At 38.5% G+C, this 23,259-nt stretch overlaps 2 protein-coding genes across 3 annotated transcripts; one reads left to right on the top strand and one right to left on the bottom strand.

Moving 5' to 3' along the window:
• Positions 1–260: 260 nt before the first annotated feature.
• Positions 261–14,411, bottom strand: LOC105051860 (protein TPLATE). Of its 2 annotated transcripts, none has more exons than XM_010932501.4 (7): positions 13,044–14,411; positions 12,254–12,850; positions 11,750–12,111; positions 7,519–7,822; positions 4,601–4,723; positions 1,230–1,685; positions 261–913 (listed from the first exon to the last, which is right to left on the bottom strand). In XM_010932501.4, exons 1-7 carry the CDS (start codon positions 14,154–14,156, stop codon positions 410–412), a joined length of 3,459 nt encoding a protein of 1,152 aa, XP_010930803.2. In that variant the 5' UTR covers positions 14,157–14,411; the 3' UTR covers positions 261–409. The 2 variants fall into 2 exon arrangements, with proteins under 2 accessions (XP_010930803.2, XP_010930802.2); XM_010932500.4 differs by having other exon boundaries at positions 7,519–7,831; positions 13,044–14,410.
• A 704-nt stretch (positions 14,412–15,115) lies between these two features.
• Positions 15,116–22,883, top strand: LOC105051861 (uncharacterized). Its single transcript, XM_073242951.1, has 5 exons — positions 15,116–15,469; positions 16,305–16,504; positions 20,322–20,423; positions 22,410–22,461; positions 22,539–22,883. The coding sequence occupies exons 1-5, from the start codon at positions 15,379–15,381 to the stop codon at positions 22,646–22,648; spliced, it is 555 nt and encodes a 184-aa protein (XP_073099052.1). The 5' UTR covers positions 15,116–15,378; the 3' UTR covers positions 22,649–22,883.
• Positions 22,884–23,259: the final 376 nt, after the last annotated feature.

Genomic DNA, 23,259 nt, shown 5'->3' with positions numbered 1-23,259 from the left:
AGGTTTCTCAGACTTCAAGTCCGGTGCTCGAGGAAACACTTTCTACGGTTGTCAAGCTTAAGATATATGTATGCTGGATCGTTCAGTTCAATAGTCTCACAAGAGATTTATTTTGCACGCACAAATTGTTGCTGCAAGAAAAAACAGTTCCACTTTGCGGAAATGCAGTGTTTTGAACTGCAAGCAACGGGGAATACATCTTTTCAACTATAATGTGCGGGAGTCTTCAAGCCCTGGTAGAAAACAAATATGGCTCACAATAATAAAAAATACCGGCACACTAATAACCTCACGCTGAAGAAATCAACAATGCACAGTTGGAACGTTGACCTACCTAGATGAAATAAAAAAGCTGTGGTCAATCAATGTTACATCACATAAGGTACAATGAATATCCAAAATCGCAAGTCTAAACTTTGATAGCCTTCTCCTTGCACAACATATGCCACTCTTGTAGCACCGCAGCTTGAAGAGCACGGTGCTCTGCTTCTTCGGCAGTAAGAGTTGACAGGGTTGAAGGCTCCTTGGGTTGACCATTTTCATCAACGTTTTCTTTCTTCTTTTCTTCTTCTTCTTCTACTTTTTCCTCTTCAACTTTTGGAGGCTGTGGTTTTGGTTTGGCTGCTTTAAGCAGGGCTATACGTTCCATCGAGATTCTTAGCCTCTCTGCTGCAGCAATCTTCACCTCATCTTCTGGCATATACTCTACACCCCCATCTGTAATGTCATCTAACCATCCCTGTATATCTGATTCTATTTGCTTTGTGATTGATGCATCAGAAGCACGGACTACAAATTTGCACATCATGGTGGTTGTCTCATCTCCAAGATCCACATTTCTGCTCACCTCACTGGCACCAAAAATCATCATCCCTAGGAAGCCACCATACCAAGTTTTTGCAGCATAGCATATCTGTCAAACGGGATAATTAGAATTTAGAAACATGGCAGTATCAATGGCATGTCACAAGTGTGCTAAAAAGAGTACTTGAATTATTTTGTTGGTCAGTTTCTCCAAACAAATGATAAACTGATTGTGGGTCAAATTAAATAAGCTTTTACTTGCATGCTTGAAAGATTATCAAAGATGACATCTGACTAGTCAGTCACAATATCACACTCTTCAATGCTGACGTTTTACCTTTCCAAGTTTGAAGATCAGTCAAAAATAGATGCAGTTCAATAGAGATCAATATTCTGTTATAATAATTTAAAAATCTAACACTTACTTGAAACCCTGCCACCGTACGAATGAAGTGAGAGCAAACTTGATGGAATGGCTTTGATGACAGTGACTTCAGTCCGCTGAGGAATGGTGAGGAATCATATTGCTGCGCAGCAGTTGCCTTGAAACCACTTCCTTCGTAAGTATATGCGCCTGTGTACTCCAATATAGCTGGTAAACTTGGCCACAGGCGAAAAAATTCGACAGGAGAGGATTTATGTGGCAAAAGAAGCTCAGTCAATGGAATCTTATATGGTTGACATCTCAGAATCACTGGCTCTCCCAGTTCTGGTTTTAGAGTCCGCTTCTGTCTCATGATTTGAGCATCTTCTTCTGCATAGTCACCTTCATACTCTCCAGTGCCACTGCTTCCAAAAAATGGATAATATATTACTTGAACCCAAAGAGCACATCTCTCAAAGTGTGAAACACCCACAGTCACACTACTATGGACTGGATCCTGGTATTAAAAAAAGAACCACACCAAAGACAAAGTGAGCATCTTGCACTTATACTTACCACAAAAGCTAAACTGCTCTCCACGTCCAATGGAAAAAAAATATAGCCAAAGCCAATAAACTATACTTTTAAACTTGTCAAGCAATTAAATCAAGTGTTTGGGACTAAAAAGATAACAAAGAACTACCCCACAAATTGTACACTATCAGAAACCAGGCATCACAGATTGATGCTACCGAACACTTCTAACAGTATAGGCAACTATTGTCCTTGAGATACTACTAACCCCAACTTACATTTCTATATATGTAGTAGCTCTCACCAAATAAGTTGGAATCACTATCATGCATGGCACGATAAAATATCACATGATGAATATTAATTCTACCAGTGGGAACAAATTTTAGGTAATGTTTGTTGGATAAAATTAGACTATGTGGGCATGGAAAAAGAACCAAGCACATAAAAAATGGGACTTGGCACCAAGGTATTCCAACTATCACAGAAAATTATGTATCAGTTCATGCTATAACATCTTTGCTGGGATAGTACTTAATATTGTTAAACCTTAAAATCTACCATGGGCAAAATAGGCTTTAGGTATTTTTCATTGGTAAAAAAGTTTGAACTCATTAATACCTGAAGGGGACTTCAAAAACCATGAGAAAGGCTGCTATTTTTTAACACACTATCTATTGTCTTTATTAAAAATGAAGTATTCTTTATGTGGGTCCTCTCCACTGAGAAAATCTACTTGATCTAACCAAACAAGCTCTATCCTTATACACGGAGGGTCAACTCTTCATGAACTTATCATTCAAAAGTGATTCCACTCTCTAATTAAATCTCAACTTAGACTTTAATAGGAGTGGCAGGCATTGTTATAACTTCTAATTGAAGACCCAACAGAAAAATAAGGATACATGAGAAGTCTTGGTAGTCCCAATCAAAGGCATGTTTACTCTCATGCAAGTGTCATTAGTGCATGAACTTGAGTTTTAAGAACTTGATTTCTTCTGTTTGTTTGGATGAAGTTAGCAAGCAGGAAGAAAAATCTTTAGGCATTAATTTTTCTGTTAAATTAAGTCTAATGATAATTACACTTAAATACTATTTAAAACATTCATTTATAAAGGGGGAATGAGCTGAAAGGAATTAAAGTAGCATTAGAAGTCCCACTCGGCCACAGAACTTGAGTTTTGAGCTTTCCAAGCTGAAGTCATGTTTGCATATGTAATTTAGAGCCTATTTGGGAATATCCCGCAGGATTAGCTGGAGAACGTGGGGGTTTTTTGGGGTGGAGTGGAAGATGGAGAGGAAGAGGGCAGGGATCTTGGAGCTCAATCACTGTGGGATAATGATAAGGACCTAGAGCCCTTATGGCCTGTTGGGGTAATCCAGCAGGATTGGACTCAAATTCCTGCTAGATTCCCCAAATCAACCCAACACCCTCCAACCCAAATCCTGTGTGAGAAAAAAAGGACGTGGGAAAAAGGCCAGCAGGCCAATTCTTGTAGAATACCCAAAGAGGCCCTTAGTGGGAAAAATAATCCCAGTTCCTCACTTTGGGCCCAGCTACATGAAAACAAACACCTGGAAGTGACCATTACTGACATGACTGCAGTTTGGGCTGTTCATTTTGTGGAAACAAGAAAACCCTAGGGGATGGAATGTTAAGGAACCAACTGGCCTGATTTAGTCTTATGTTAACATTTAGACAAAGCATACAAGAGATGTCAGACTACATCAGGGTGTTCTGAGGAGGAATAATGGTGTCTGGTATCATGGAAAGCATAGAGAAACCTCAATAGGCGCATAAATTTTGATTAAGGATTCACTAAGGGAATCTCAAATTGCAGGAGTGAGGTACGAGGCTCACTGCTATACTGCTTCTGAATACTGTTAATCATCAAAGGCAGGCTAAGGGCCTTCAGAAGCATATTAGAATGGCAATGAAATCCTCATGAGGAGAAGCCATATTACACATGCTTAACTATATCAAGACTCATAATTGATGCTGTTAATTAATCACCTCTGGAAAAAAAGACAATGATGTATCACTTGTTTATCATTGACCTTAAATATTATCGATCGGCTTATTGCAGATGAAGAACATAGAATCATGCGCCTGACAAGGACAACATGGACTTTGTAATACAGATGGTCCATGAGAAATGTCAAAACTTTCCTTCTTTCTAGGTATTTGTTGAAGGTGGACAATGTCCTTCCCTTGATGCCCACAAGAGAGGAATTGAAAGGAGCCACATCTGAAGTGAAAATAGGCAAGCGAAGGGAGGAAATATTGTGATGCTTTTTTGTAGGATAAACTTCACATTTTCTATGGCTTGACATCCCAAATGTTTTTCGCCGCCTAAAGGGGATGCTGTTGCCTCAAATTCTTGAGCTACTTACCAACCATGAAAACACCCTTGGCAGAAGACCATGCATAAATTGAAAGTTATGCCTCTTAGGCCCAATGACAACAATTTAATTAAGGACTGGCAGATGCACAGTTTTATCATATCATCAGTTTAGATTGGAAAATAAGTGCAGTGCCTGGCATCAACAAGCTCATGTACGTCCAATGATCATATGTGGCAATTCAAGTCCTTTCTTTGTGCATATACAGAAAGGTAAAAATCTTGAAGAATAAATAAACAGACCAAGAAATATACTAGAGGTCAAATCGGTATGCTTTTATTCTACATCAAAATAATGTCAAGCAAATTAAAATGGTCATGCAGTCAGGCAAAAAACAAATTAAAAAAAAAAAAGGCACAGTGAAGGATTCTGTAACGTTTATGGAGCAAGCACATGGTAAAGAAAGGTATTCGTGGATATACATAGGAACAGGCATCACACACAAACGAGCACACCAAACGCATATACATATTAGCAGAGATTTGTAGAAGTAACCTGGGAGACAAGACTGCGCAGCTGCCGAACTGCTTGAGGAGACGCATCCATAAAATACAAAGCTCCAGATAATCCAACCCGAATATCCACCCTATTAAGTTCTAGTTCGGTCAAATTTAAAATCTGCAAAAAACTCTTGATTAGAATGGAATGACTCATCCAAACATATTCATAAAATTGAGATTGTAACCGATCTGCAACCATTAAAGAAGCCAATACATGAAATGATCTATGATGGGATGAAATCTTGACATATCATAAAAGTCAGGTTTCAGAGGGCAGCACTTATTATAGAATGGGAACACATATCTAACTCACGCTGATGATATAGAAAAGTTCTAGTCCCCACCAGGTAAAACATATCAGGCAACTCAACATCCTCATAATACAGAAGGCATCTGGTAATATCTTACAGGGTAATATCTTACAGGATATTAGTTATTCTGCATGAAAAAGGTATCAGAATGAAGATCATTATATGACACTTAATACAATTCATCACAAGAAGGATGTGTGAAACATATGCCTTTTTCTTAGTCAAGCAGTAATAGATATTATAAAATTTGCTTATAGGATTTATCTTAAAAGTTTGCAATAATTTCACAAATGGCAACTGATATTAAGCTTCCTTGTAATTCAGGAGTTCTAGCCACAATCAATAGCTACAGAAGTTGAAAGGAGGGACTGACAATACTTTCATCGTCTAACAGTGTTTTTAGACAATTTCGTAGAGGATCAAAAATACTTCCACTATACAGATTCCAGGAAAAAAAAGAAGGGAGTGGAAGACACCAATAATTTTAGGCTGAATCATTTCTAGCTTGGTTGCATGAATCTAGGGATTTTAGGCTGATCGACATACTAGGTTATTAGATTACCAACTTTTATTTAATGTTAACATCTGCACACAGTTATTTGTCTTCAATATTTCATGATCATTCTAAAGTTTCCCCTTGAACTTTGGTAATGCTTAAACAATCTGAGCTCTTCCAGATGCCAATTCGGGCCCCTTGCGGAGGAGTTAAGAGAGGCTGGAAGGGTCACAAATCTCAATGCCAATAAATGGCTGAAAAAGAGTCAACTCCATAGCAAATGTGTGATAACAAGCGTGCAATCCAGCATCCCCACTCCCAGGCCACGAGAAAAAGGAAAAGAAAAAAATGTTCTCACTTATAAATGTGTGGATGTGTGTACATAAGCACAAGAAACACTCTTTATGTAACGACGCATGCGGGCATGTTTAGTCCCACATCAGCTATGCACTAGGTAAATTTTGGATACCTATATAAGGTCAAAGAACCCAAATAACACCTTCCGGTTAGCTTTTTTAGATCTTGAGTTGTTGCAAATATATTAAAGCAAGCCCGGCCCATGGCCTATATGGACTAAGGGACATTGCAATGCTGAGCCATTTGGGTTGACCACAAGTTGATTATGGTGTTTGTGATTGAATTTCTGATATTTATGATTGAATTTGAATGGATTTGGACTCTTAGTCTGATGAGGATGCTAGGTCTTAAATGAGGTGAGTATGTGCGGACCCATGTGAGCATGTATCTAGTCGTATATTGGCTATGCAGTGGATAGATCTTGGGTACTTATATATAGCTAAGGGATCTAAATAACACTTTCCGGCTAATCTTTTTGGAGGAGATCCTGGGTTGTTACACTTTATTTTCTGGTTGGCACATTGCAAATACTTTGTAAAGCCCACAGACCATATGTCAAAGTTGAAAGAAGGTTGCAAAATTTTGTTTGATCTTTTGGGTCATTTTCAAGACTTGCTCCATAACCCAAATTATCTTGATAAGACAAGGCTTATTGATAATTGTTCTTTTTCCTTTTTCCAAACAGTCCATAGAGTAGATCTTCTCATAGGTAGCTCACCATACTTCATGCCCAAACAATTAAAATTTATATAAGATTTAACTATATAATTGACTAAAAAATAAAAAATCTATTTCCACAAATTAGTTTAGGTCTACAAATTTGACAAATATTCATGACCCCTCAAATAAATTTTGAATGCATAAGCAATGAACCTTACTGATACATTTAATTTTAATTTTGTTTCCTGAAATTGAGCATCCTCGATTGATCGTTACAAATGCATGATTTAAAATCCATGCATTATAAATGCATGAAATTAAGCTTTTAGTGCAAAAAAGAATCCCTGAATAAAAGAACCAGCTCATGCCTTTTGGTTTGATTTAACCTAGTATGAATCCCTAACTGTTCCTCGAAAAGTTGATGATTGACTTTTTCTTAGCCTGTCAAAGATTTTGAGTCGTTTGTATCATGTGCTTCATGTAAAAATAGAAAAAGGAACACACACAATCACATAAACAAACACATGAACTTATGTTAACCCACTGCACAAAGAATGATTTTGATATTTGCTGCAAGAACACATTGTTTAATATCCCACAGTGCAAAGAAGTATGACATGATACAAGCAAAAATCATGCCCGCCTTGAAGCAATGATGTTTAATTATATGTCACCACAGGAAAAAACCGCACGTTTACATGGTAAGTTAAGCATCGATGCACATATTTACAGTCACCTGCACAAATCATTATATGCTTTTTACAATGAAACAACTGCTCATCAGGAACACTAGAATACCAAATGGAAATTAGAATGGCCAACATAAATCAATACAGAGGGGGAATAAATAATAGTAATCACAATATGCAACCCAGTCATGTATGAGATACATGAACGGGATGATGAATTGTTGATCTGCTTCTTTTCAGCTTATAGCTACATGAAAAAATTTTAAACAGGTTATATATGCTTTTGGAGATGATTAGAAGTAATAAAACAAAAATGCATTACATGCCATATGTCACAGCATTGTATTTATTGAAAAAAAAAAAATCCTGAAGAAGCATGTGCAAAGGTCTATCAGAGAACCTTTAAATGTAGCGTAATCCTCCCATCTGTTGAGTCTGCCAAGTGGTATGCTTCAACATAACACGGATCACTACTACCAGTCAGGGTAACTGTTTTTGGAGGCACTTTATGATAAGTAGAATCTATGCCTTTGGTTAGTAGAAGGCTCAATTCACTGGGATCTGACCTCCAGAGCTCATGAATGGCCTTATGAACTAATCCTTCCAATTTTCTATCTTGTGCTGCAGATGCTTCAGAATATTGAACTGTGAGTTTGTGGTGACTAAATGGGTAATCTCCTGTAGCTTCACCTACACCTGTCCATCTGACAATGCTGCACAACAAGTCACCTTATCGAAGCATGGGAGTTTAAAAAGCATCATCTGCCTTATCTAGCAAAAATTTCAATCCTTGAAGCAGAAAAAAATTATTTACATAGGAAGATCAAAATACATATGCTGTTTCTTTGAGCACAGCTTCATTTGTGCAAGCTGAAATTATCCGTCTTTCCATAGAAGACTTCATCAAGATATAAAGAAAAATAGCTAACTATCTCTTGATCTCTGAACACTAATAACACTTCAAGAATATGGACGCATCTTCATGAGTCCAGATGCTCAGAAATTCTCTAATGGTTCAAGAGTTCTATATGGTGCACAGAATAGCAATAAATTGCATATACCAATTAGCTCTGCTATTAAATGAGTTATATGCAGTACAGCTGGAATTCAGAATATACCAGCAAACCAGGTACAAGTCTGCTTGCATCAAGTTACTGGCACAAATAATAAAGTCCAAGCATATTAGATCCATGTCTGGAAAAGACTTTTTTTTTCTGCTTCATAGTGAAGCTAACCCATGCCAAGAACAAGGGCATAAAACATGTGCTAAGCTACATTGATGACATAGGCATTGTTATATATGCTTAAGTTGTAAATATTGTTTAAAATTGAATAAGAAATATACTCCTTACATTCAAAAAAGGACCTGCACTTCTTTTATCAGTATACAGTGAAATAGTTCGATCTGAAAGAAAACAATATGAAGATTGATACACAACCGCAATGATAAGAACTGCAACTTATTTGCATTTGAGAAAGAAAATGAATAATGCAAGTGCGCGTAACCTTCTCAATGAGATCAGAGACATTTATATGGCACTGTCACATGTGTCACATGCTAGCAAGTTTATGGTTCTTCCCATGTGGGATCAAAATATTATTTTATCTAATCAGTATGACCCAGATACTCTTCCTACATGAATGCGGGGAAAGAAATCAGAGAGAGGAGAAAAAAGGGAAAACTACAAGACTGAAAAAGAAGACAATTGGACACCAAAACTAATTTAAGTCCTGCACCCCCCCCCCCCCCAAAAAAAAACAAAAAAAAAAAAAGGAAAAAAGAAGAAAGAGGAAAACCTCACTTGTGACACTGTGAAAGCACAGCCACAGGGAGTGGATCATTACTCCTTTGACCCAGAAAAAAAGGGTGATGTCAGCAGATTTCAATCAGTTAAAATGAGAAGATGAAATGAAGTAAATGATTACACCCAAGCATGCAGAAAAGGTGATGAGCACAATCAAGTTAAAGCATGATGTAGATGATTATAGCCCATCCACTAAACCAAGAGGTCAATGGCCATGCTCATATTGGAAAGGACATGAACAGACCTACCAACTGCTGATAGGGAATCAAAACCCCCACCTTCACCCAAAATGAGTAGTAACACAATCTAACTAAGGCAATAAAGAAGGTCTTAACTCATTTAAAATATAGATATTATGATACTATTCACTTGAGCAAGGTGAAATACTCAATCAAGGGGGGAATAAGCACTCCATTCAAATCAAAAAGAAATGCCGACGACATCTCCTCCGTATAAGAAAAGGTAAAGGTAACCAAACCATTACGATTGCTACAAATCAAGAGAAAGCTGAGCCATGCTAATTATCAAGTTAAGCTAAAGATATACTTCTCCCAACAATTGAGCTATTCGATCTTAACAAAAGAGAAAAATGTCCAATATTACCTATAAAATTTACTATCATTCTAGAAACATAATTGTTCATTCTCATGCACCACCTAATCCTAACTATTTTTCATTTGAGAGTTCTTGTGCTCACTAGAATCCAATCACTTCCCCCAGGAATGCCTTTCCTAGACACCAAACTTAAAACCTGAAGACCCTCTTCCTTATTACATTTACATAACCAAGCATAATTTACAAGATGTATGTTCTGATCTATCCTTGCTCTCTACCATCTCTTGATAGGAAGCCACTCAAAATACTCGGTTTTTAGGCCAAAATGAGAAGTTAAAGTTTTAGTAAACTGATCCATAATATACCACGAGATTGTCACCAAAAGACAATAGTTTGCTCTACCAATCAGCAAAACAATTATCAAAGTTCTGTCATCAACACCTTGTAAGGTCTTATAGTATCATGCAAACACACACCATAAAAAAATCACAACAGATTTGACTTTAGAAAAAGGAGTTTCCTTTTGTGAAAACAATTGTCATTCAGCTTAATGGGCATTATCAAAAGTTCTCTTACACAATGAGCAATGTAGGTAAAGATGGCACTTGGGCTGCTCAAAGACATCTTTATGTAAAAGAAAATTATAAAAAGAAAATACTCATCCAGTTGCCTACTCTTAACATCATGTCTCATATATCTTATCCTAATAGGATACAAAATCTAAGTATTATCAAGCCAAGAGCCATTTTCAACTTCCATCTCAAACATTGCCTCTTTGAGCTCAGGCTCAGTTGCCTAATTCTGGTGGATTTTCAATAATTTGAGAACAAAAGGGTTCCCTATCCAGCAAAGCTTGCTCCAAAGAATGCCAAACAAAATTCCTCAATGATCCTATAGTCATTCATTCTGACCTCTATTTTAGGCTTTTAGCTCCAACCTATTCACTTACATTCATGTTGTGACATCGTTTACCTAGGGATGCAATTGAACCGAGCCGAATCAAGTAACTAGAGGCTTGAATTCAACTCGATTCAAAATATTTGGGCTTGAAACTCGACTTGACTTGATTCGAATATCAACCAAGCCATACTCAAACTCGAATTCAAACCTTAGCCTACTCTATATATATATATATATATATATATATATATATTATAAATAAAAATAATATTATTAAAAATATATATAAACTCGAATAGACTTGTGAGCCTTCGACTTGAGTATCTTGCTATTCGAGCTCGATTCAAAAAATTATTTGAGCTACTCGAGCTCGGTAATAGAGCCCGATGATAGTCAAGTCGAGTTGAGCTCAGACTACAGTCGAGCTCGAGTAGCTCGTGAGTAGTTCGACTCATTTGCACCCTTATGTTCACCTGTGAAAAAAATTTGGTTCTTCTACTTTCATAATAAAAATTGATAGTTTTTCTTCTTTTTCCCCCCTATGTGATACACGCACTCCCATAAGTCAGTGCTTCACAAACCTTCTTTCCTAAAATTGCTATCTTACTAGATTGCTAGCATCCATCCCCACCACCCCTTAATAACATCCTCTCGCTGAATCCTCTATGATAGATAAAAGATGCTTTATTTCAAAATCGTATATCTCAAAGTAAGCATGTTTAACAACACATCAAAACAGGATATCATCTTCAACTTGCTAATGTTGCTAACAAGCCATCAGCATGAACAATGAGTTAAGGGTTTATACTTGTAGAGGTTTGTGCAATTCTGGTGGTGACACCCAGTGATTGTATGATCTCATTACCCATATATCAAATATCATGGAGTTAGCTATGATGGTCGTGTCGCAGATTAATTTTAATAATGCAAGTACACACCCAAGGTATGATTTTTTTTTTCTTCTTTCAAATAATTTGCAAGATTTAAAGAATGGTAATACATCAGTCTGAAATATATCACATCAAGGTTTACAATACCAGCTTTAATACTTTTTGCCAGTACTCAATTGGTACATTGTCAAAATGGTCCTGTTCTTGGCACCAATACTCAGTACAATGGGTGTATTGAGTATTGGTATCCTATAGATATGAGTCGGTGTACTTGGTGTGGGCTGGCACTGTCCAGTGCTATAATCCACAAATCACATAACCACATTCTGCTAATAGGCTGATACAGTTGCTGATTAAAATTCCATCTGTACTCAAAAATATATGAGAATAACTCAACTTGACACCACAGAGGGTGAAGTTATGAATTCAACATGGACATGGTTGGAAAATGTACTGGTCAAATCATGCATAAAGTACTAACCTGCTCTCTGGATGGCTAGTGACATATTTGATTATCTGCAAGATATAGCGGCATTGATGCTTGTTCACAGAATCAGCTAAGTTACTATTTCTAAAATCTTCGAGCTCTTTACTTAGAAGCTGGCCTGCTCTGGGATGGCGTGATCCTAAGCGTTGTGCACATATAAGGACAGCTTGCACATCTTGAAGCCTATTTGTGGTAGATGCAGATGAATCTGTGATGAACAACACCTTGTGCATATTTGATATAATAATGTTTAGTGGATCCTCAGGGTCATCAGCTAGAAGTGGATCCAAACCTTCCAGATCAAAGTGCTCAGCCATAGCCCAGATAAGGCGTGCAGCTATTCTTGGTGTGTGCACCTAGCATTAGAAAAAACAAAAACTTGATATTATAACTATATTACATTAAAAGATGGGATACTATATGCATGGTTTGAGATAAAGGTGAAAGCAATAAAAAAGAGAGGAGTCAACAAACATTTTAAATAAGTATCCTCCTAACCTCGCGAAGATCTTTGATAAGCTGCAGTTGCAAATTCCGTAACCTTGTCTCATTCAGAATCTGGTCCTGAGAAGCACCATCTTTGATCCTCTTTACACCTCCTCTTGTGTCATAGATGTGACAAAGCCTGACAAGCAACTTCAAATAACAATCTATGGCATAAGTCCGGCCATCACAGTCCCATAAAACACAAGGCCTACAAACCTCTACAACCTCCAATGCCGATTCCGTCCAATTCAATGCACCATAACCAGTTCCATAGGCCAAAGCTCCAATGACTCTGCTCTCGGTACCAGAATTCTTTTGCTCAGGCAGTGGAAGCGATAACTGGAAACAACTCTCCACCAACGAAGCAACTAGCTCCTCCCTGAACAAGCTTTTGCTTGTTATACTATTCAAGTCATCCTTTATCCTCAGATCCTCAAAAAGTGAAGTAATGTCTGTCCCAGGAAGAGGTTTCTGACCTCTTCGGACACTTTCCTTTGCAAAAAGATCGACACAAAGAGCCGTTCGGCAAATGCATGCCAGAGCGTGCATGCGGTCCGACTCTGCCCTCAAATTTCTCACCATGAGGAGCAATCTCTTGAACAACGACACCTGCAATCACAGCAAATAAGAGTAAAGCACATTCAATCACATCTAAAACCATTATAATCGTATACAGCCTAATTAGATCAGTGCCTTAAATAGAAGTTTTTTGCTGCAAATTCTGCAAGAAAGAATATAATAAAACATAATGCGCACAAACAAGCAGCAAAAATGGAGGCAAACATCAAGCAGTATCACACACCTGCATACTGAGATCCAGAAGATGGAGATTCGTGACGACGGCCCTCACGATGCTTTCTCTGGCAGACGAGAACTCCTGTCGATCCCAGAGGGTGAGGATCGCGATGATTGATGCCGAAGCCCACTCCGGCTTCCCTCCGGGTACGTCGGCCAGCGACAGCATGTTGATCCCGACCTCGAAGACAAGTGGCGGATCGAGCGAGCTCAAGAACGGCAGGAGGTGCGAGACCACGTCAGAGATTCCGACGAGCTTCTCGGCCGAGGAGGAGGTGTCAGGCGGGGGTGCAATCTTGGAGAGCTTGCGGAAGATGTCGACGGCGCCGGAAGCGACGGTCTTGGCGGCGTAGACGAGGGGGAAGACAGTAGCACGGAAGCTCTCGATGGGGAGGACGAGGGCGCGGGCCATGAGCGCATTGCGCTGGAGCCAGATGACGTCGACGGCGGCGACGACCCAGTTGGAGCGAATGGCGAGGGAATTCTCGGTGTCGATGAGCTTGTCGCCGGCGAGGCGCGACATGCGCTTTGATTCAAACTCCTGGAAGAGGCGGGCGAGGGAGTCGAAGGCAGCGCGGGAGACAGCATCGGAGCGGTCGAGGGCGGCGGTGGCGATGCGGCGCCACCAGGCGGAGACGCGATCAAGGAGTGCGGGGGAGGCGTCGCAGAGGAGGACGATGTCGTCGCGGGCGAGGACGCATCCGAGGGCGTCGGCGGCGGCAAGCCGGAGGGAGTCGGCAGGGGAGTCAAAGCAGGAGGCGATCTCGCGGTGGGCGTCGTGGACGAGGCGTGCGAGGAGGTGGGAGGGCACGGCCGATAGGACGGAGAGGGCAGCGGCGGCGACGTCGGGGTCTGGGAAGGCGAGGTCGGAGCGGACGCCGGAGAGGACGGTGTCCCAGAGGTCGGGGGTAAGGCGGGTGCAGCGGAGGAGGTCGAATGCGAGCTTCTTGCAGACGGCGGAGGCCGGGGAGGCGATGATCTCCTCGCACACGGACTTGGCCACGGCGGACACGTCGCGGCCGGCGGCAGACTGCTGGAGGGCCTGGAGGAGGGCGCCCGACTGCCGGAGGGCGTCGTTCGACCGGAGATCCGCCTGGATCTGGGCGATTAAGATGTCCATGTCTTCCTGCTCCTCTAGAACCAGAGCAGGTCCGGACCGGACGTAGTCGGCGAGATGGAGGAGAATTTTCTCTTTTTACTCCTCTTCTTCGCTTCTTTTGATCATCTTTTCTTTCTGTGCAGTTGGTCGTGTGGTTGGGTGGTGGTGGGATCAAGCAACTGGGGAGCGGGGAAAGAAGACGAGGGATTAGGAAGCCACAGAAGACCCAGAGTTCTTCTCTTCGAAATGATGGGCCAGTTGACATTGTTCTTGATGGGGCCGCTTGGTTCTTGTAGAAGCTAAGCCCATCCTCCTCAGCCTACGGCCCGTTATATATCTCGTTCATGTTATCCCCCGCATAGGTTATACCGAGTAAAACAAGATATGTAATACCCTACAGATTAATCGTGCTGTCAAGTTCCTGGCAACACTCGATTCCAACAATCTAATGGCTCCGTATGCTCAATCTCTACTAACTTGGAACTCTGCTAGGCTAAATCATCTAATAAATATTAACTATCAAAATTTATTAGAATAAAGGATATTAAAAAATAAATTGATTTAAAATATTTTAAAATTAATTATATAAAAAAATTTAATTTTTTAATTTTTTAATTTTAATCCACACCACCAAATTATCTAATTTTTAAATTCATTCGATTCAGATTCTAATCATGGATTGTATCCGCAGAATCGCGCATGATATCACTTCCTATATCATTTCTTCCTGCCATATAAACAAATCTTACGGTATTATTTGACAATTTTATCACAGCAGTCGAATGAAATTAACAGCTGCGATTCAGATTAAATCAATCTGAAATTCAAATTTACATGATCAGATTGTACTTACTTAAAATTTGATAGAAAATTGAAAATCTACGAACAAATTAATTTTTTTTGCATGATTAATCTAATATGTTAGATCTTGAAAGGGGGGTCAACGGTGAGTTCTCGTTGGATCATGACCAAACTACGTACCGGTGTTTCACTGCCGGCTGCGTGGTCGGATCTTAACTACGGTCTGGAACGTACCACGGGCGTTCCTCACAAGAACGAGGTTGGTCCGCTCGACCGCGCCCATGACGCTTGCTCCCCGTTGGAGCCGACGCGGATGATGATGGGGAAGAGGGAGCGAAACACCATCAAAATTGCAAGGAAGAGGCAGCAAGAACGTCCCAACCGTCTCCGCCTCGCAACTTGCGGGGATTAAAAGGAGAGACGGAGTGATCGATCGAGCGACATGGATTTCCCACCGGAGAACGACATCTGTTCCGTCTGCCATGAGGACTTCACTCTCCCTTGCCAGGCCAATTGCTCCCATTGGTTCTGCGGTGATCCCCAATTCCCCATCTCTCTCCAAATCCCCCTTCGTTGTTTCTGATGAAAATAATTAGGAGAGAAGCTGTTCTGATTTTTTTTTTTTTTAAGATGACTTTTTTGTGTGATGAGAAAAAGAATTATGCTATCTTTCTTGTTTCTCTTTTTTTTGACTTGCTGCTACGCAGATTAGCTAGGAATAATGGTGGCCACACCATCTTAAGTTCTTAACAAACTAGAAATTTACTATGGTAATTTCTGAGAAGGTATTTTTGTTAGAAACAATCAAATTTATTTGTCCTGATGGGAGAAGGAAGTTCGATGCATTTTTATGGTTCTCTAGATAAAATTAGTTGAAAATCTGAATTATAAAGCTGTCCCAGGGTTCAATTCTATCGTTGTCTAAAACAATACGTGGAAAACAAACAATCATTGTCTCTGGAAATATGTGAAAAATTGAAATAATTTCTCTGTTAGGTGAACGCCTATGAGATTGCTGTTGTGTATAATTGTAGATCTTTACAGCTGTGAATTCTTTTCAGAGAAGTACTATTTATTATGCATCTGCGAAAGTTTTAGCCAATGAAAACTGAACGAAACGGTTTCATTGTATAGTTCATTCTCTTTTACCATGATGGGATCTCCATGTTCTTTGTTGTCGGAAATAACTCCCTACTTTAAAGCTGCATGCAGTTGAATCATTTCTCCTGAATAATTACTGAGCAGTATATTGGTGGATGACGAAATGAGTCATAATTTAATAAGTATCCTTGCGAATTTCTGAAATTCTGATCACAAATAACTGTCTGTGATGATTATATTTCTAAGTTATTTGATATGCAATTTCAGCACATTGTATTTTGGGGGTTTGGCATCATGGATTTGCCCGTGAGCCATGCAAATGCCCCATATGTCGCCGTACGATAACTCTACTGATACCTGCTGAAGCTGTGCAACAACAGCGCCATGACCCCGAAGTTAGTCAAGTCCTTGGAAACGTTGAAAGGTACAACCGCTTGTTTGGTGGAGGTTCGCCCAACCTCAGTCAGGTACTTTTTCTGCATATAGTGATCTCTTTCAGCAAACCCCGCATATAGATTGAGCATTCCATCTGTTGCCTCTTGCTTTCTCTGTTTCTTTATTTTTTTTTGATTTTTTATTGAGACCTACCATATTTTTGTTCATAATGTGTTAGATAAGAACATATTTGAGAATTCCTCAATAGATGCATTACTTTAAATGTTAATCTGCTCATTGAGGAACAGGATTTAATCCGATGAAGAAGTTGTGCTGGAGTAAGAATCATGAAATACAAAGAAATAGTTGTGTCTCTTTAGGTGATATTATTTTGTAAGCCTGCATCTTATCACTGGTATATCATTGTGTTAGCACATTGTACCAACTTCTCTTCCCCTCCTGAATGGAAGATCTTCGCAATTTATTATGACTAACAATATGCTTTTACGGTGAAATATATTAGTCCTGACAAAGTTAATCTAGAAGTTGCAAGGTTGCTCTTTCTTGATAGAAGTGTTTTTTTTTTTTTTTTTTTTTCAAAATAAAAAAGAATAACCACATGAACTTCTTGTTTCCATTTTACATTTTTTAAGTGCACTTATAATTAGAAAAAAGAGAAGTACAACAAGAACTTCTTGCTTCCATTGTGCATCGTGCATTGCCCTTTTGTATAAGAAGATAATAGTGTGGAAGCACCATTAATTACCTTATAGAAACCATGGAAGAAATTACCCATGTAAAACACCGAGGAAACACCTCCCGAGTTTTAACATAGAACCTCTTTCCATCAAGGTGCAACCATTAGGGCATAGCTCAGTTTGCCTTTGGATTGTTTTCATTATGTCCTTTTGTACATGATTTAATTTCTATGTAAAAATTTGTTACAGAGAGAACATTGCTTATGTTACTTCCATGGATCATTGCTTCTATGTGTCAATTTATCTAATCTTCATTACATGTTATAGTGCTCAGCATATAGCTATGTGCATGATAAGCTTGTGTATAATGTTCAAGTATTGTATACGAGGCCTGCTGCTTCACTGTAAGTATACTTTGTGGAGTCCCCTCCTTTTTGTTTTCTTGTGGTTGGAAATTTCATGTTAAAATTTTGAAAATTGATTGTTAAGCTACTCTTTCACATGCAAACACACACGCATGCAAAGAGAGAGGGAGAGACAGATCCTTGCCATCTTGTTATCTTATAAAGTTTGGGAACCTTTTGTTTGAGGTGAGCCTTCTGTTGGAAATAGCTATAATTTTATTTTATTTTTTGAGATTAGAAGGGGCTAGTATCCACCTTTTCTACCACACACTTGAGGGCTGACTCCAACTAAAATCAAACCCCTGGATCTCTTGCCCAAGTGGCAAGGGTTGATGCCATCCAAGCAAGCGCTGTGTGGTGGTGGTAGCATAATTTGATTATAAGCATTTTGCAGTCCTTGGTTCCTTAACCTTTTAAGTTAATCTCCTAATGAGCTTGCAATGCATGTATACTGCTCTTCATGCATATTGCCTACTACCAGACTGCTGCAACAACCAAGGAATCATTGCATTATTGCATGCATTGCAACAATGCTACTCAAGTTATAGTTACTATTATCAAAAATATAGTTACACTTCAAGTGAACTCATGTATATCTGTTATCATGAATCACATCCACTTCAAGTCATATTGGACACTACTTATGCACTTATTGTTCTCTGAACATCCATTTTCTAGCTTTTATACTAAAATTTTCTTCATTTTCACTACCATACATCTTTAATGGATGACCTTTGTTTGTGTATTACTATCATCTTCTCAATCCCTTTTTGTTAAGCCACTGATCCACCTTTTGTTCTTTAAAAAATGGAAGTTTTCTTTTTCTATTTGTAGACATAACATATTTTCCTTCACCAAAAGCTTTTCCCTCTATTGCTCACAAGACCCAATAAAGAAAATTATAATTAATAATTTCCATATATTTACGAGTTACAAAAAGATATCATGTATGCTCAGAAGCAGGCTATTCCCTTTAAGAGGGCATGCATTCTTTTTCAATTACTAAGTTTCTCAAGCATTCCACAAAAAATTGAAAACTGTATATACAGAGGAATCCTGAGTTGGATACAAGCTGTTTTCTATAATTTATGCTAAAATCATCCTTTCTGTGAAAAGATTTGCATTCTTGCTTAGTTTCACTTTAAGATCCAAAATGTTTTAAGATGATTTGTAAGCATCTTAAACATTTTTGTTGTGCTAGCTGGGCTATATAGTACATAGTTATTAACAGACAAGGAAAGTGGGAGTGCATTTTCTGTCTCTCTTCTTCCCTTGGTCTCCATGTGATCTCACCCTAATCAATTTATTTAGAAGAAGAAAGAGAAACTACTTTGCTTAACCTTTTCTTCGTCAAATATAAACTTCTTATATGATTAATTGATAGAATGAAGTTCATCTCCCCGGTCTTCTGCATCTCCTAACATATATTCTGTATCTCACTGAAAATTTGTCATGTTAAAGTAACCAGCCAGGTAGTTTCAGTTTGCTATATATATATATATATATATATATATTTTTTTTTTTTTTTGACAGCATGTCATATTAACTGATCTGTAGGCTTTACTTTGTCCACATCATTGTCATTTCTGACTTGGTGAATAATTTATGTGGTGTTGGCAGCATGAACTTTGGACAAAAAGAGATAGCTTACCTTCAAGAAATTATATGCTATGGTGGATCACATGCCCCAGCAACATTTTTTTGAAAAATGCTAATCTTCTGACCCTTAATGATCTTGTCAGATATTACCAGATCCTGCAGTTCTATTTTTTTGTTTGAATAACTTTACTTTCAAATATGTTGAGGATCAGGATTTATTGCAAAGAGTGAAATTAGCAGACAACAAAAACAACCCAGAATTTCAGTAAGTAAAATTTACGTGCATAAGAACAACAATGTTACACCTCACAGACTAGTTGTCTGCTGCTGTAAGTGATATGTAAGTGGAAAGTGAGAATCAGTGGAAAGGAAAATCTTCTATAACAGGAAATCGGGAAGTGTACAGTTTGTCAAAGCAGTCAAGAAAGATGCGATATTGCATGGGAACTGTAAAGAAACAGAGAAAAATCACTTAGATACTAGAACCTCTGGTTTCTCTAAATGTGTAATTGAAAAAGATTTCTCTGCCTTCATCAGATGCTACTCATTTGGAAAAGAGTACATGCTACAAATGTGTTTTTCTATGACATTTGAACTAGTGGAGGAGATAAATATCCTGATGTCTGTGCTTCAGAAAATGATGTTCTAACTAAGCATCGCAAATTTTAGTTTCTTGTTAGGAGGTGTCAATTAAGGGGCTGGCAGGAAGAAAAAATGGTAAAGCTATCACTATTTTACCCAGTGGAAGAACTTCAACCCATAACAATAGCGTACATTCTCAGTTTTTTTTATATGGAACCATGCATGTTCTTATCGACCTCCATCACATGAAAGGGATAGTGCTTGCTGGTAATGTTTATGGCATGATTAATTGAATAATGGTAATGCAGTAATTGTAAGGATGGTTTAGTGGCAACATTAGCTGTCATCATTGTTGTATAGAGATACACACATAAGTTGACAATTTTGTATTCTCAGCAATTTACACTGCATAATTAAATTTGACATTTATCATCAGTGAATGCTGAAGTTTTACTTTATTTTTCTATGTTATCATCTCTCTGTTGAAATTGGTGAATGCATCAGTTGCATGACCATTTCAGCTCTCCTTTTGATCATCTCCTTTGTAACTTCCAGTGTATATTAAAACAAAAATATAGTTCTAACTGGAACCACTGGCTAAGAAATATTATGTATCCTTCTCACAGATGTTGCAGGACCTTCCATTTTTCCTTCGAAGGATGTTAACAGAACTGATGGATCCTCAGAGATCACTTCCCTTTTTTTTCAAGGCACGAATGGTTTTGGCGGTAAGTGCATTAAATAGTCAATTCCATCAACATAATTAACTAACTATATACTAAATTCTCATATATTTTCTCTATAATGGACTAATCAATTTAAGTGGAATTCACATCTAGTTAACCAGTAAACCCCCTTGCTTTTTAATCTGTACCTTTCAACATTTCTTGCATGGTCGTACACCAATTTTGTTTTATCTACTGCTTTCTCTGGCACATTTTCCTCTATGCGGTGGTGGTGGTGGGTGTGTGTGTGTGTATGTGTGTGTTTTGGTGGTGGGTTGGGGTGGGGGGGGGGGTTTGTGGGTGGGATGCGGCTTCTGAGAGCACCAGTCAATTGTGGCAGTAAGAGAATGGTGCAATACAAGGGTGTCACATTGGTGATAGATAGGTGGGCCCCATGCACCATCCCACCAGTCACCATGCATGGGGGCTTGGGTGGGGAATAGTATGGTGAAGTATTTTTCAGGATATAACCAATTAAATCTAACAGTCTTTACTCTCAGTTTTTAGCCAAGTAGCAAGGAAAAGTTCAACTCCATGCTCTGCTTGATATTGGCACAACCACAACTTCTAGATGATTTGAATGATCAATTCAGGTCCTTTCTTTTTATTTTCTTGTGCAGTTTCTTTCTGTTGGAAATGTACTTGGTCCTCTTCGATATTTATAATAGAGTATGACAAAAATGAAACTCTGCAGGAGTAGCTCTTGTTGTTTCTGTATGCTGGATAATTTGGAAGGTAGAATGCCTTTTTTTTTTTGTCTCTCAGTGTTGTTGATTTTGGAGTAGGTTTTTTGAAACATAGTTAGCTGAAAGATGCTATCTGCATCATTTATTGATCACATTCTCTATCAGCCAGAGTCTATCTTCAGGATTTCTTTTAAATATTTCAAGAGAGAGGGTGTTTAAGTAAGAAAAATGATCACTCCTGGAGCATCAAGTATTTTAGAAATAAAGGATTCATAATGAGAGAAAGCAACATCTAATAAACGATCTTATTTATTGCATGCAAATAAAGAACGAAACCATTCTAGCATATTTAGAGACAATGAAACTCTTGATTAGATAAGCAATGTATGCATCAATACACACATAACGCTATTTACAGGTACGTATGTCTGTACACATCTTGAGTTGATGGACCTAAACACTTCCTAGTTTATATTCCCTTCTTTTCTGGAAAAAGAGAACCTTTAAACAACAAGCCACAAATAATTATGAATCTTGACAGGTTGCTATTCGCTTTTATAATTATATAATGATGCTGAAGAGTGCTAGTCTTACATTTAGTTTCCGGCAAGATTGTGATACAGAGATTACTATATTTGGTAAAGTTGCTTGTCTTCGTGAGGTAAGGAGAATAGCTTTAGTTGGAGGCTATAACATGCATAGCAGGAGTGACAACTCATCAGCCAGGAGCAAGGTTTCAAGATCACATGGTTCAGAATAAACTGCCTGATAACAAGATGTCCTGAAAGGGGTATATTCAGTGTTAGGATGTCTAGAAGGTAGCAGATCTGATTTTTAGTGAATCTTGTTGAGATGTGGGATGCCTAATATTGTAGTTAAGAAAAGATTGGAAACATTATCATATTTGGCAAAAGAATTTGCGTCTTTGTAGACTCTATGAAGACATAACATATTAGTAATAGTATAATGTTAGCCTGTTGGGTTCCACAGCCTTTGCAGCCACTTGTCATGTAGTAAAACAGAATTTTATAAGGTTCGGTCACAGTTGCAAAACTTGGTGCAAACAAACTGGATGATCGATCACTTAGAGACTTGGAATTTGGTTTTCACTAGTTTTCAGCAAGACTGTCATCAAGACCTTCCAATGCTAATTACCAAAGAACATTTTATAAAACTTGCTTCATCTGAAATTTTTTCTACCGCGAACAATTCATATGGAAATCTGTACTATTTAAGTTACCTTGTTTAGTGCTAGATTATATATATGGTATGATAGATAACTGATTTAGCATCTGATTTGCAGCTCGTACTCAGCAGCATCTATGTACTGAGCCCGGTGGACATTATTCCGGAAGGTAATGTAGCTTTCCATTAATTTCTGGCCATATCATTGGGTGTGTAATATAATGAACTGCCGATTCTCTTCATACAGGAGTCTTGGGATATGTTGGTTTCTTTGATGACCTGCTCATACTGCTGATTGTTTTCCTTTACCTTACTGCTATCTACCGGACTATACTTCTGAACCGACATGGTGGCTGAACTGACTATCCATCTTCCTAGTTTGTTTATGTCTTTAAGGAAGCAGAAAACATAAAATATATTCAAAATGTATTTGTAATGTCTTAGAAACACGAGTTTTTTTTCTTGCTGTTCAAACTGCTTTCAGTTAAGTATTATAATGTCACTGTAGGAAACAGATATAATTAAAAATTTGGAGCAGCGTTGCATCCCTTTTGAAGAGTTGAAATTAATAGAGAACATAGATTTACTGCCACCATATTTTGCAGAAGAAGCGCAAAGACTGGAAGTTACTCTCAACTGCTGACTTTTTCAATGCTCTGTGATGTTGTCATAGGAGGACTCATTCGTTAGCATGCTTTTTCTTTTTCTCTTCATTTGGTAGTTGTCTCTATGACACATTCGATGGAGCGAATGGTGTGCAACGTAAGCAGGCTTGCCAAAAACATAGGGAGATATGTGAGGGAAAAGTTTGTATGGTGAAAGGCTTGCAGGAAATTAGCACTGCAGTCTTGAAAAAGTTAGCAAGTCTGATATGGTTTCTGCAGTTATAATGCTGTTATGATGGTCATGCATTTAAAAAGCTGATAGTTCTGTTGTATGAATTATACATTGATGGGGCCACAAGTGGG

Source organism: Elaeis guineensis, chromosome 9, assembly GCF_000442705.2.
Source record: "Elaeis guineensis isolate ETL-2024a chromosome 9, EG11, whole genome shotgun sequence".
Lineage (NCBI taxonomy): Eukaryota > Viridiplantae > Streptophyta > Magnoliopsida > Arecales > Arecaceae > Elaeis > Elaeis guineensis.
Note: the sequence above shows the minus strand (reverse complement) of the source record. Positions and strands in the feature narration are given on the sequence as shown.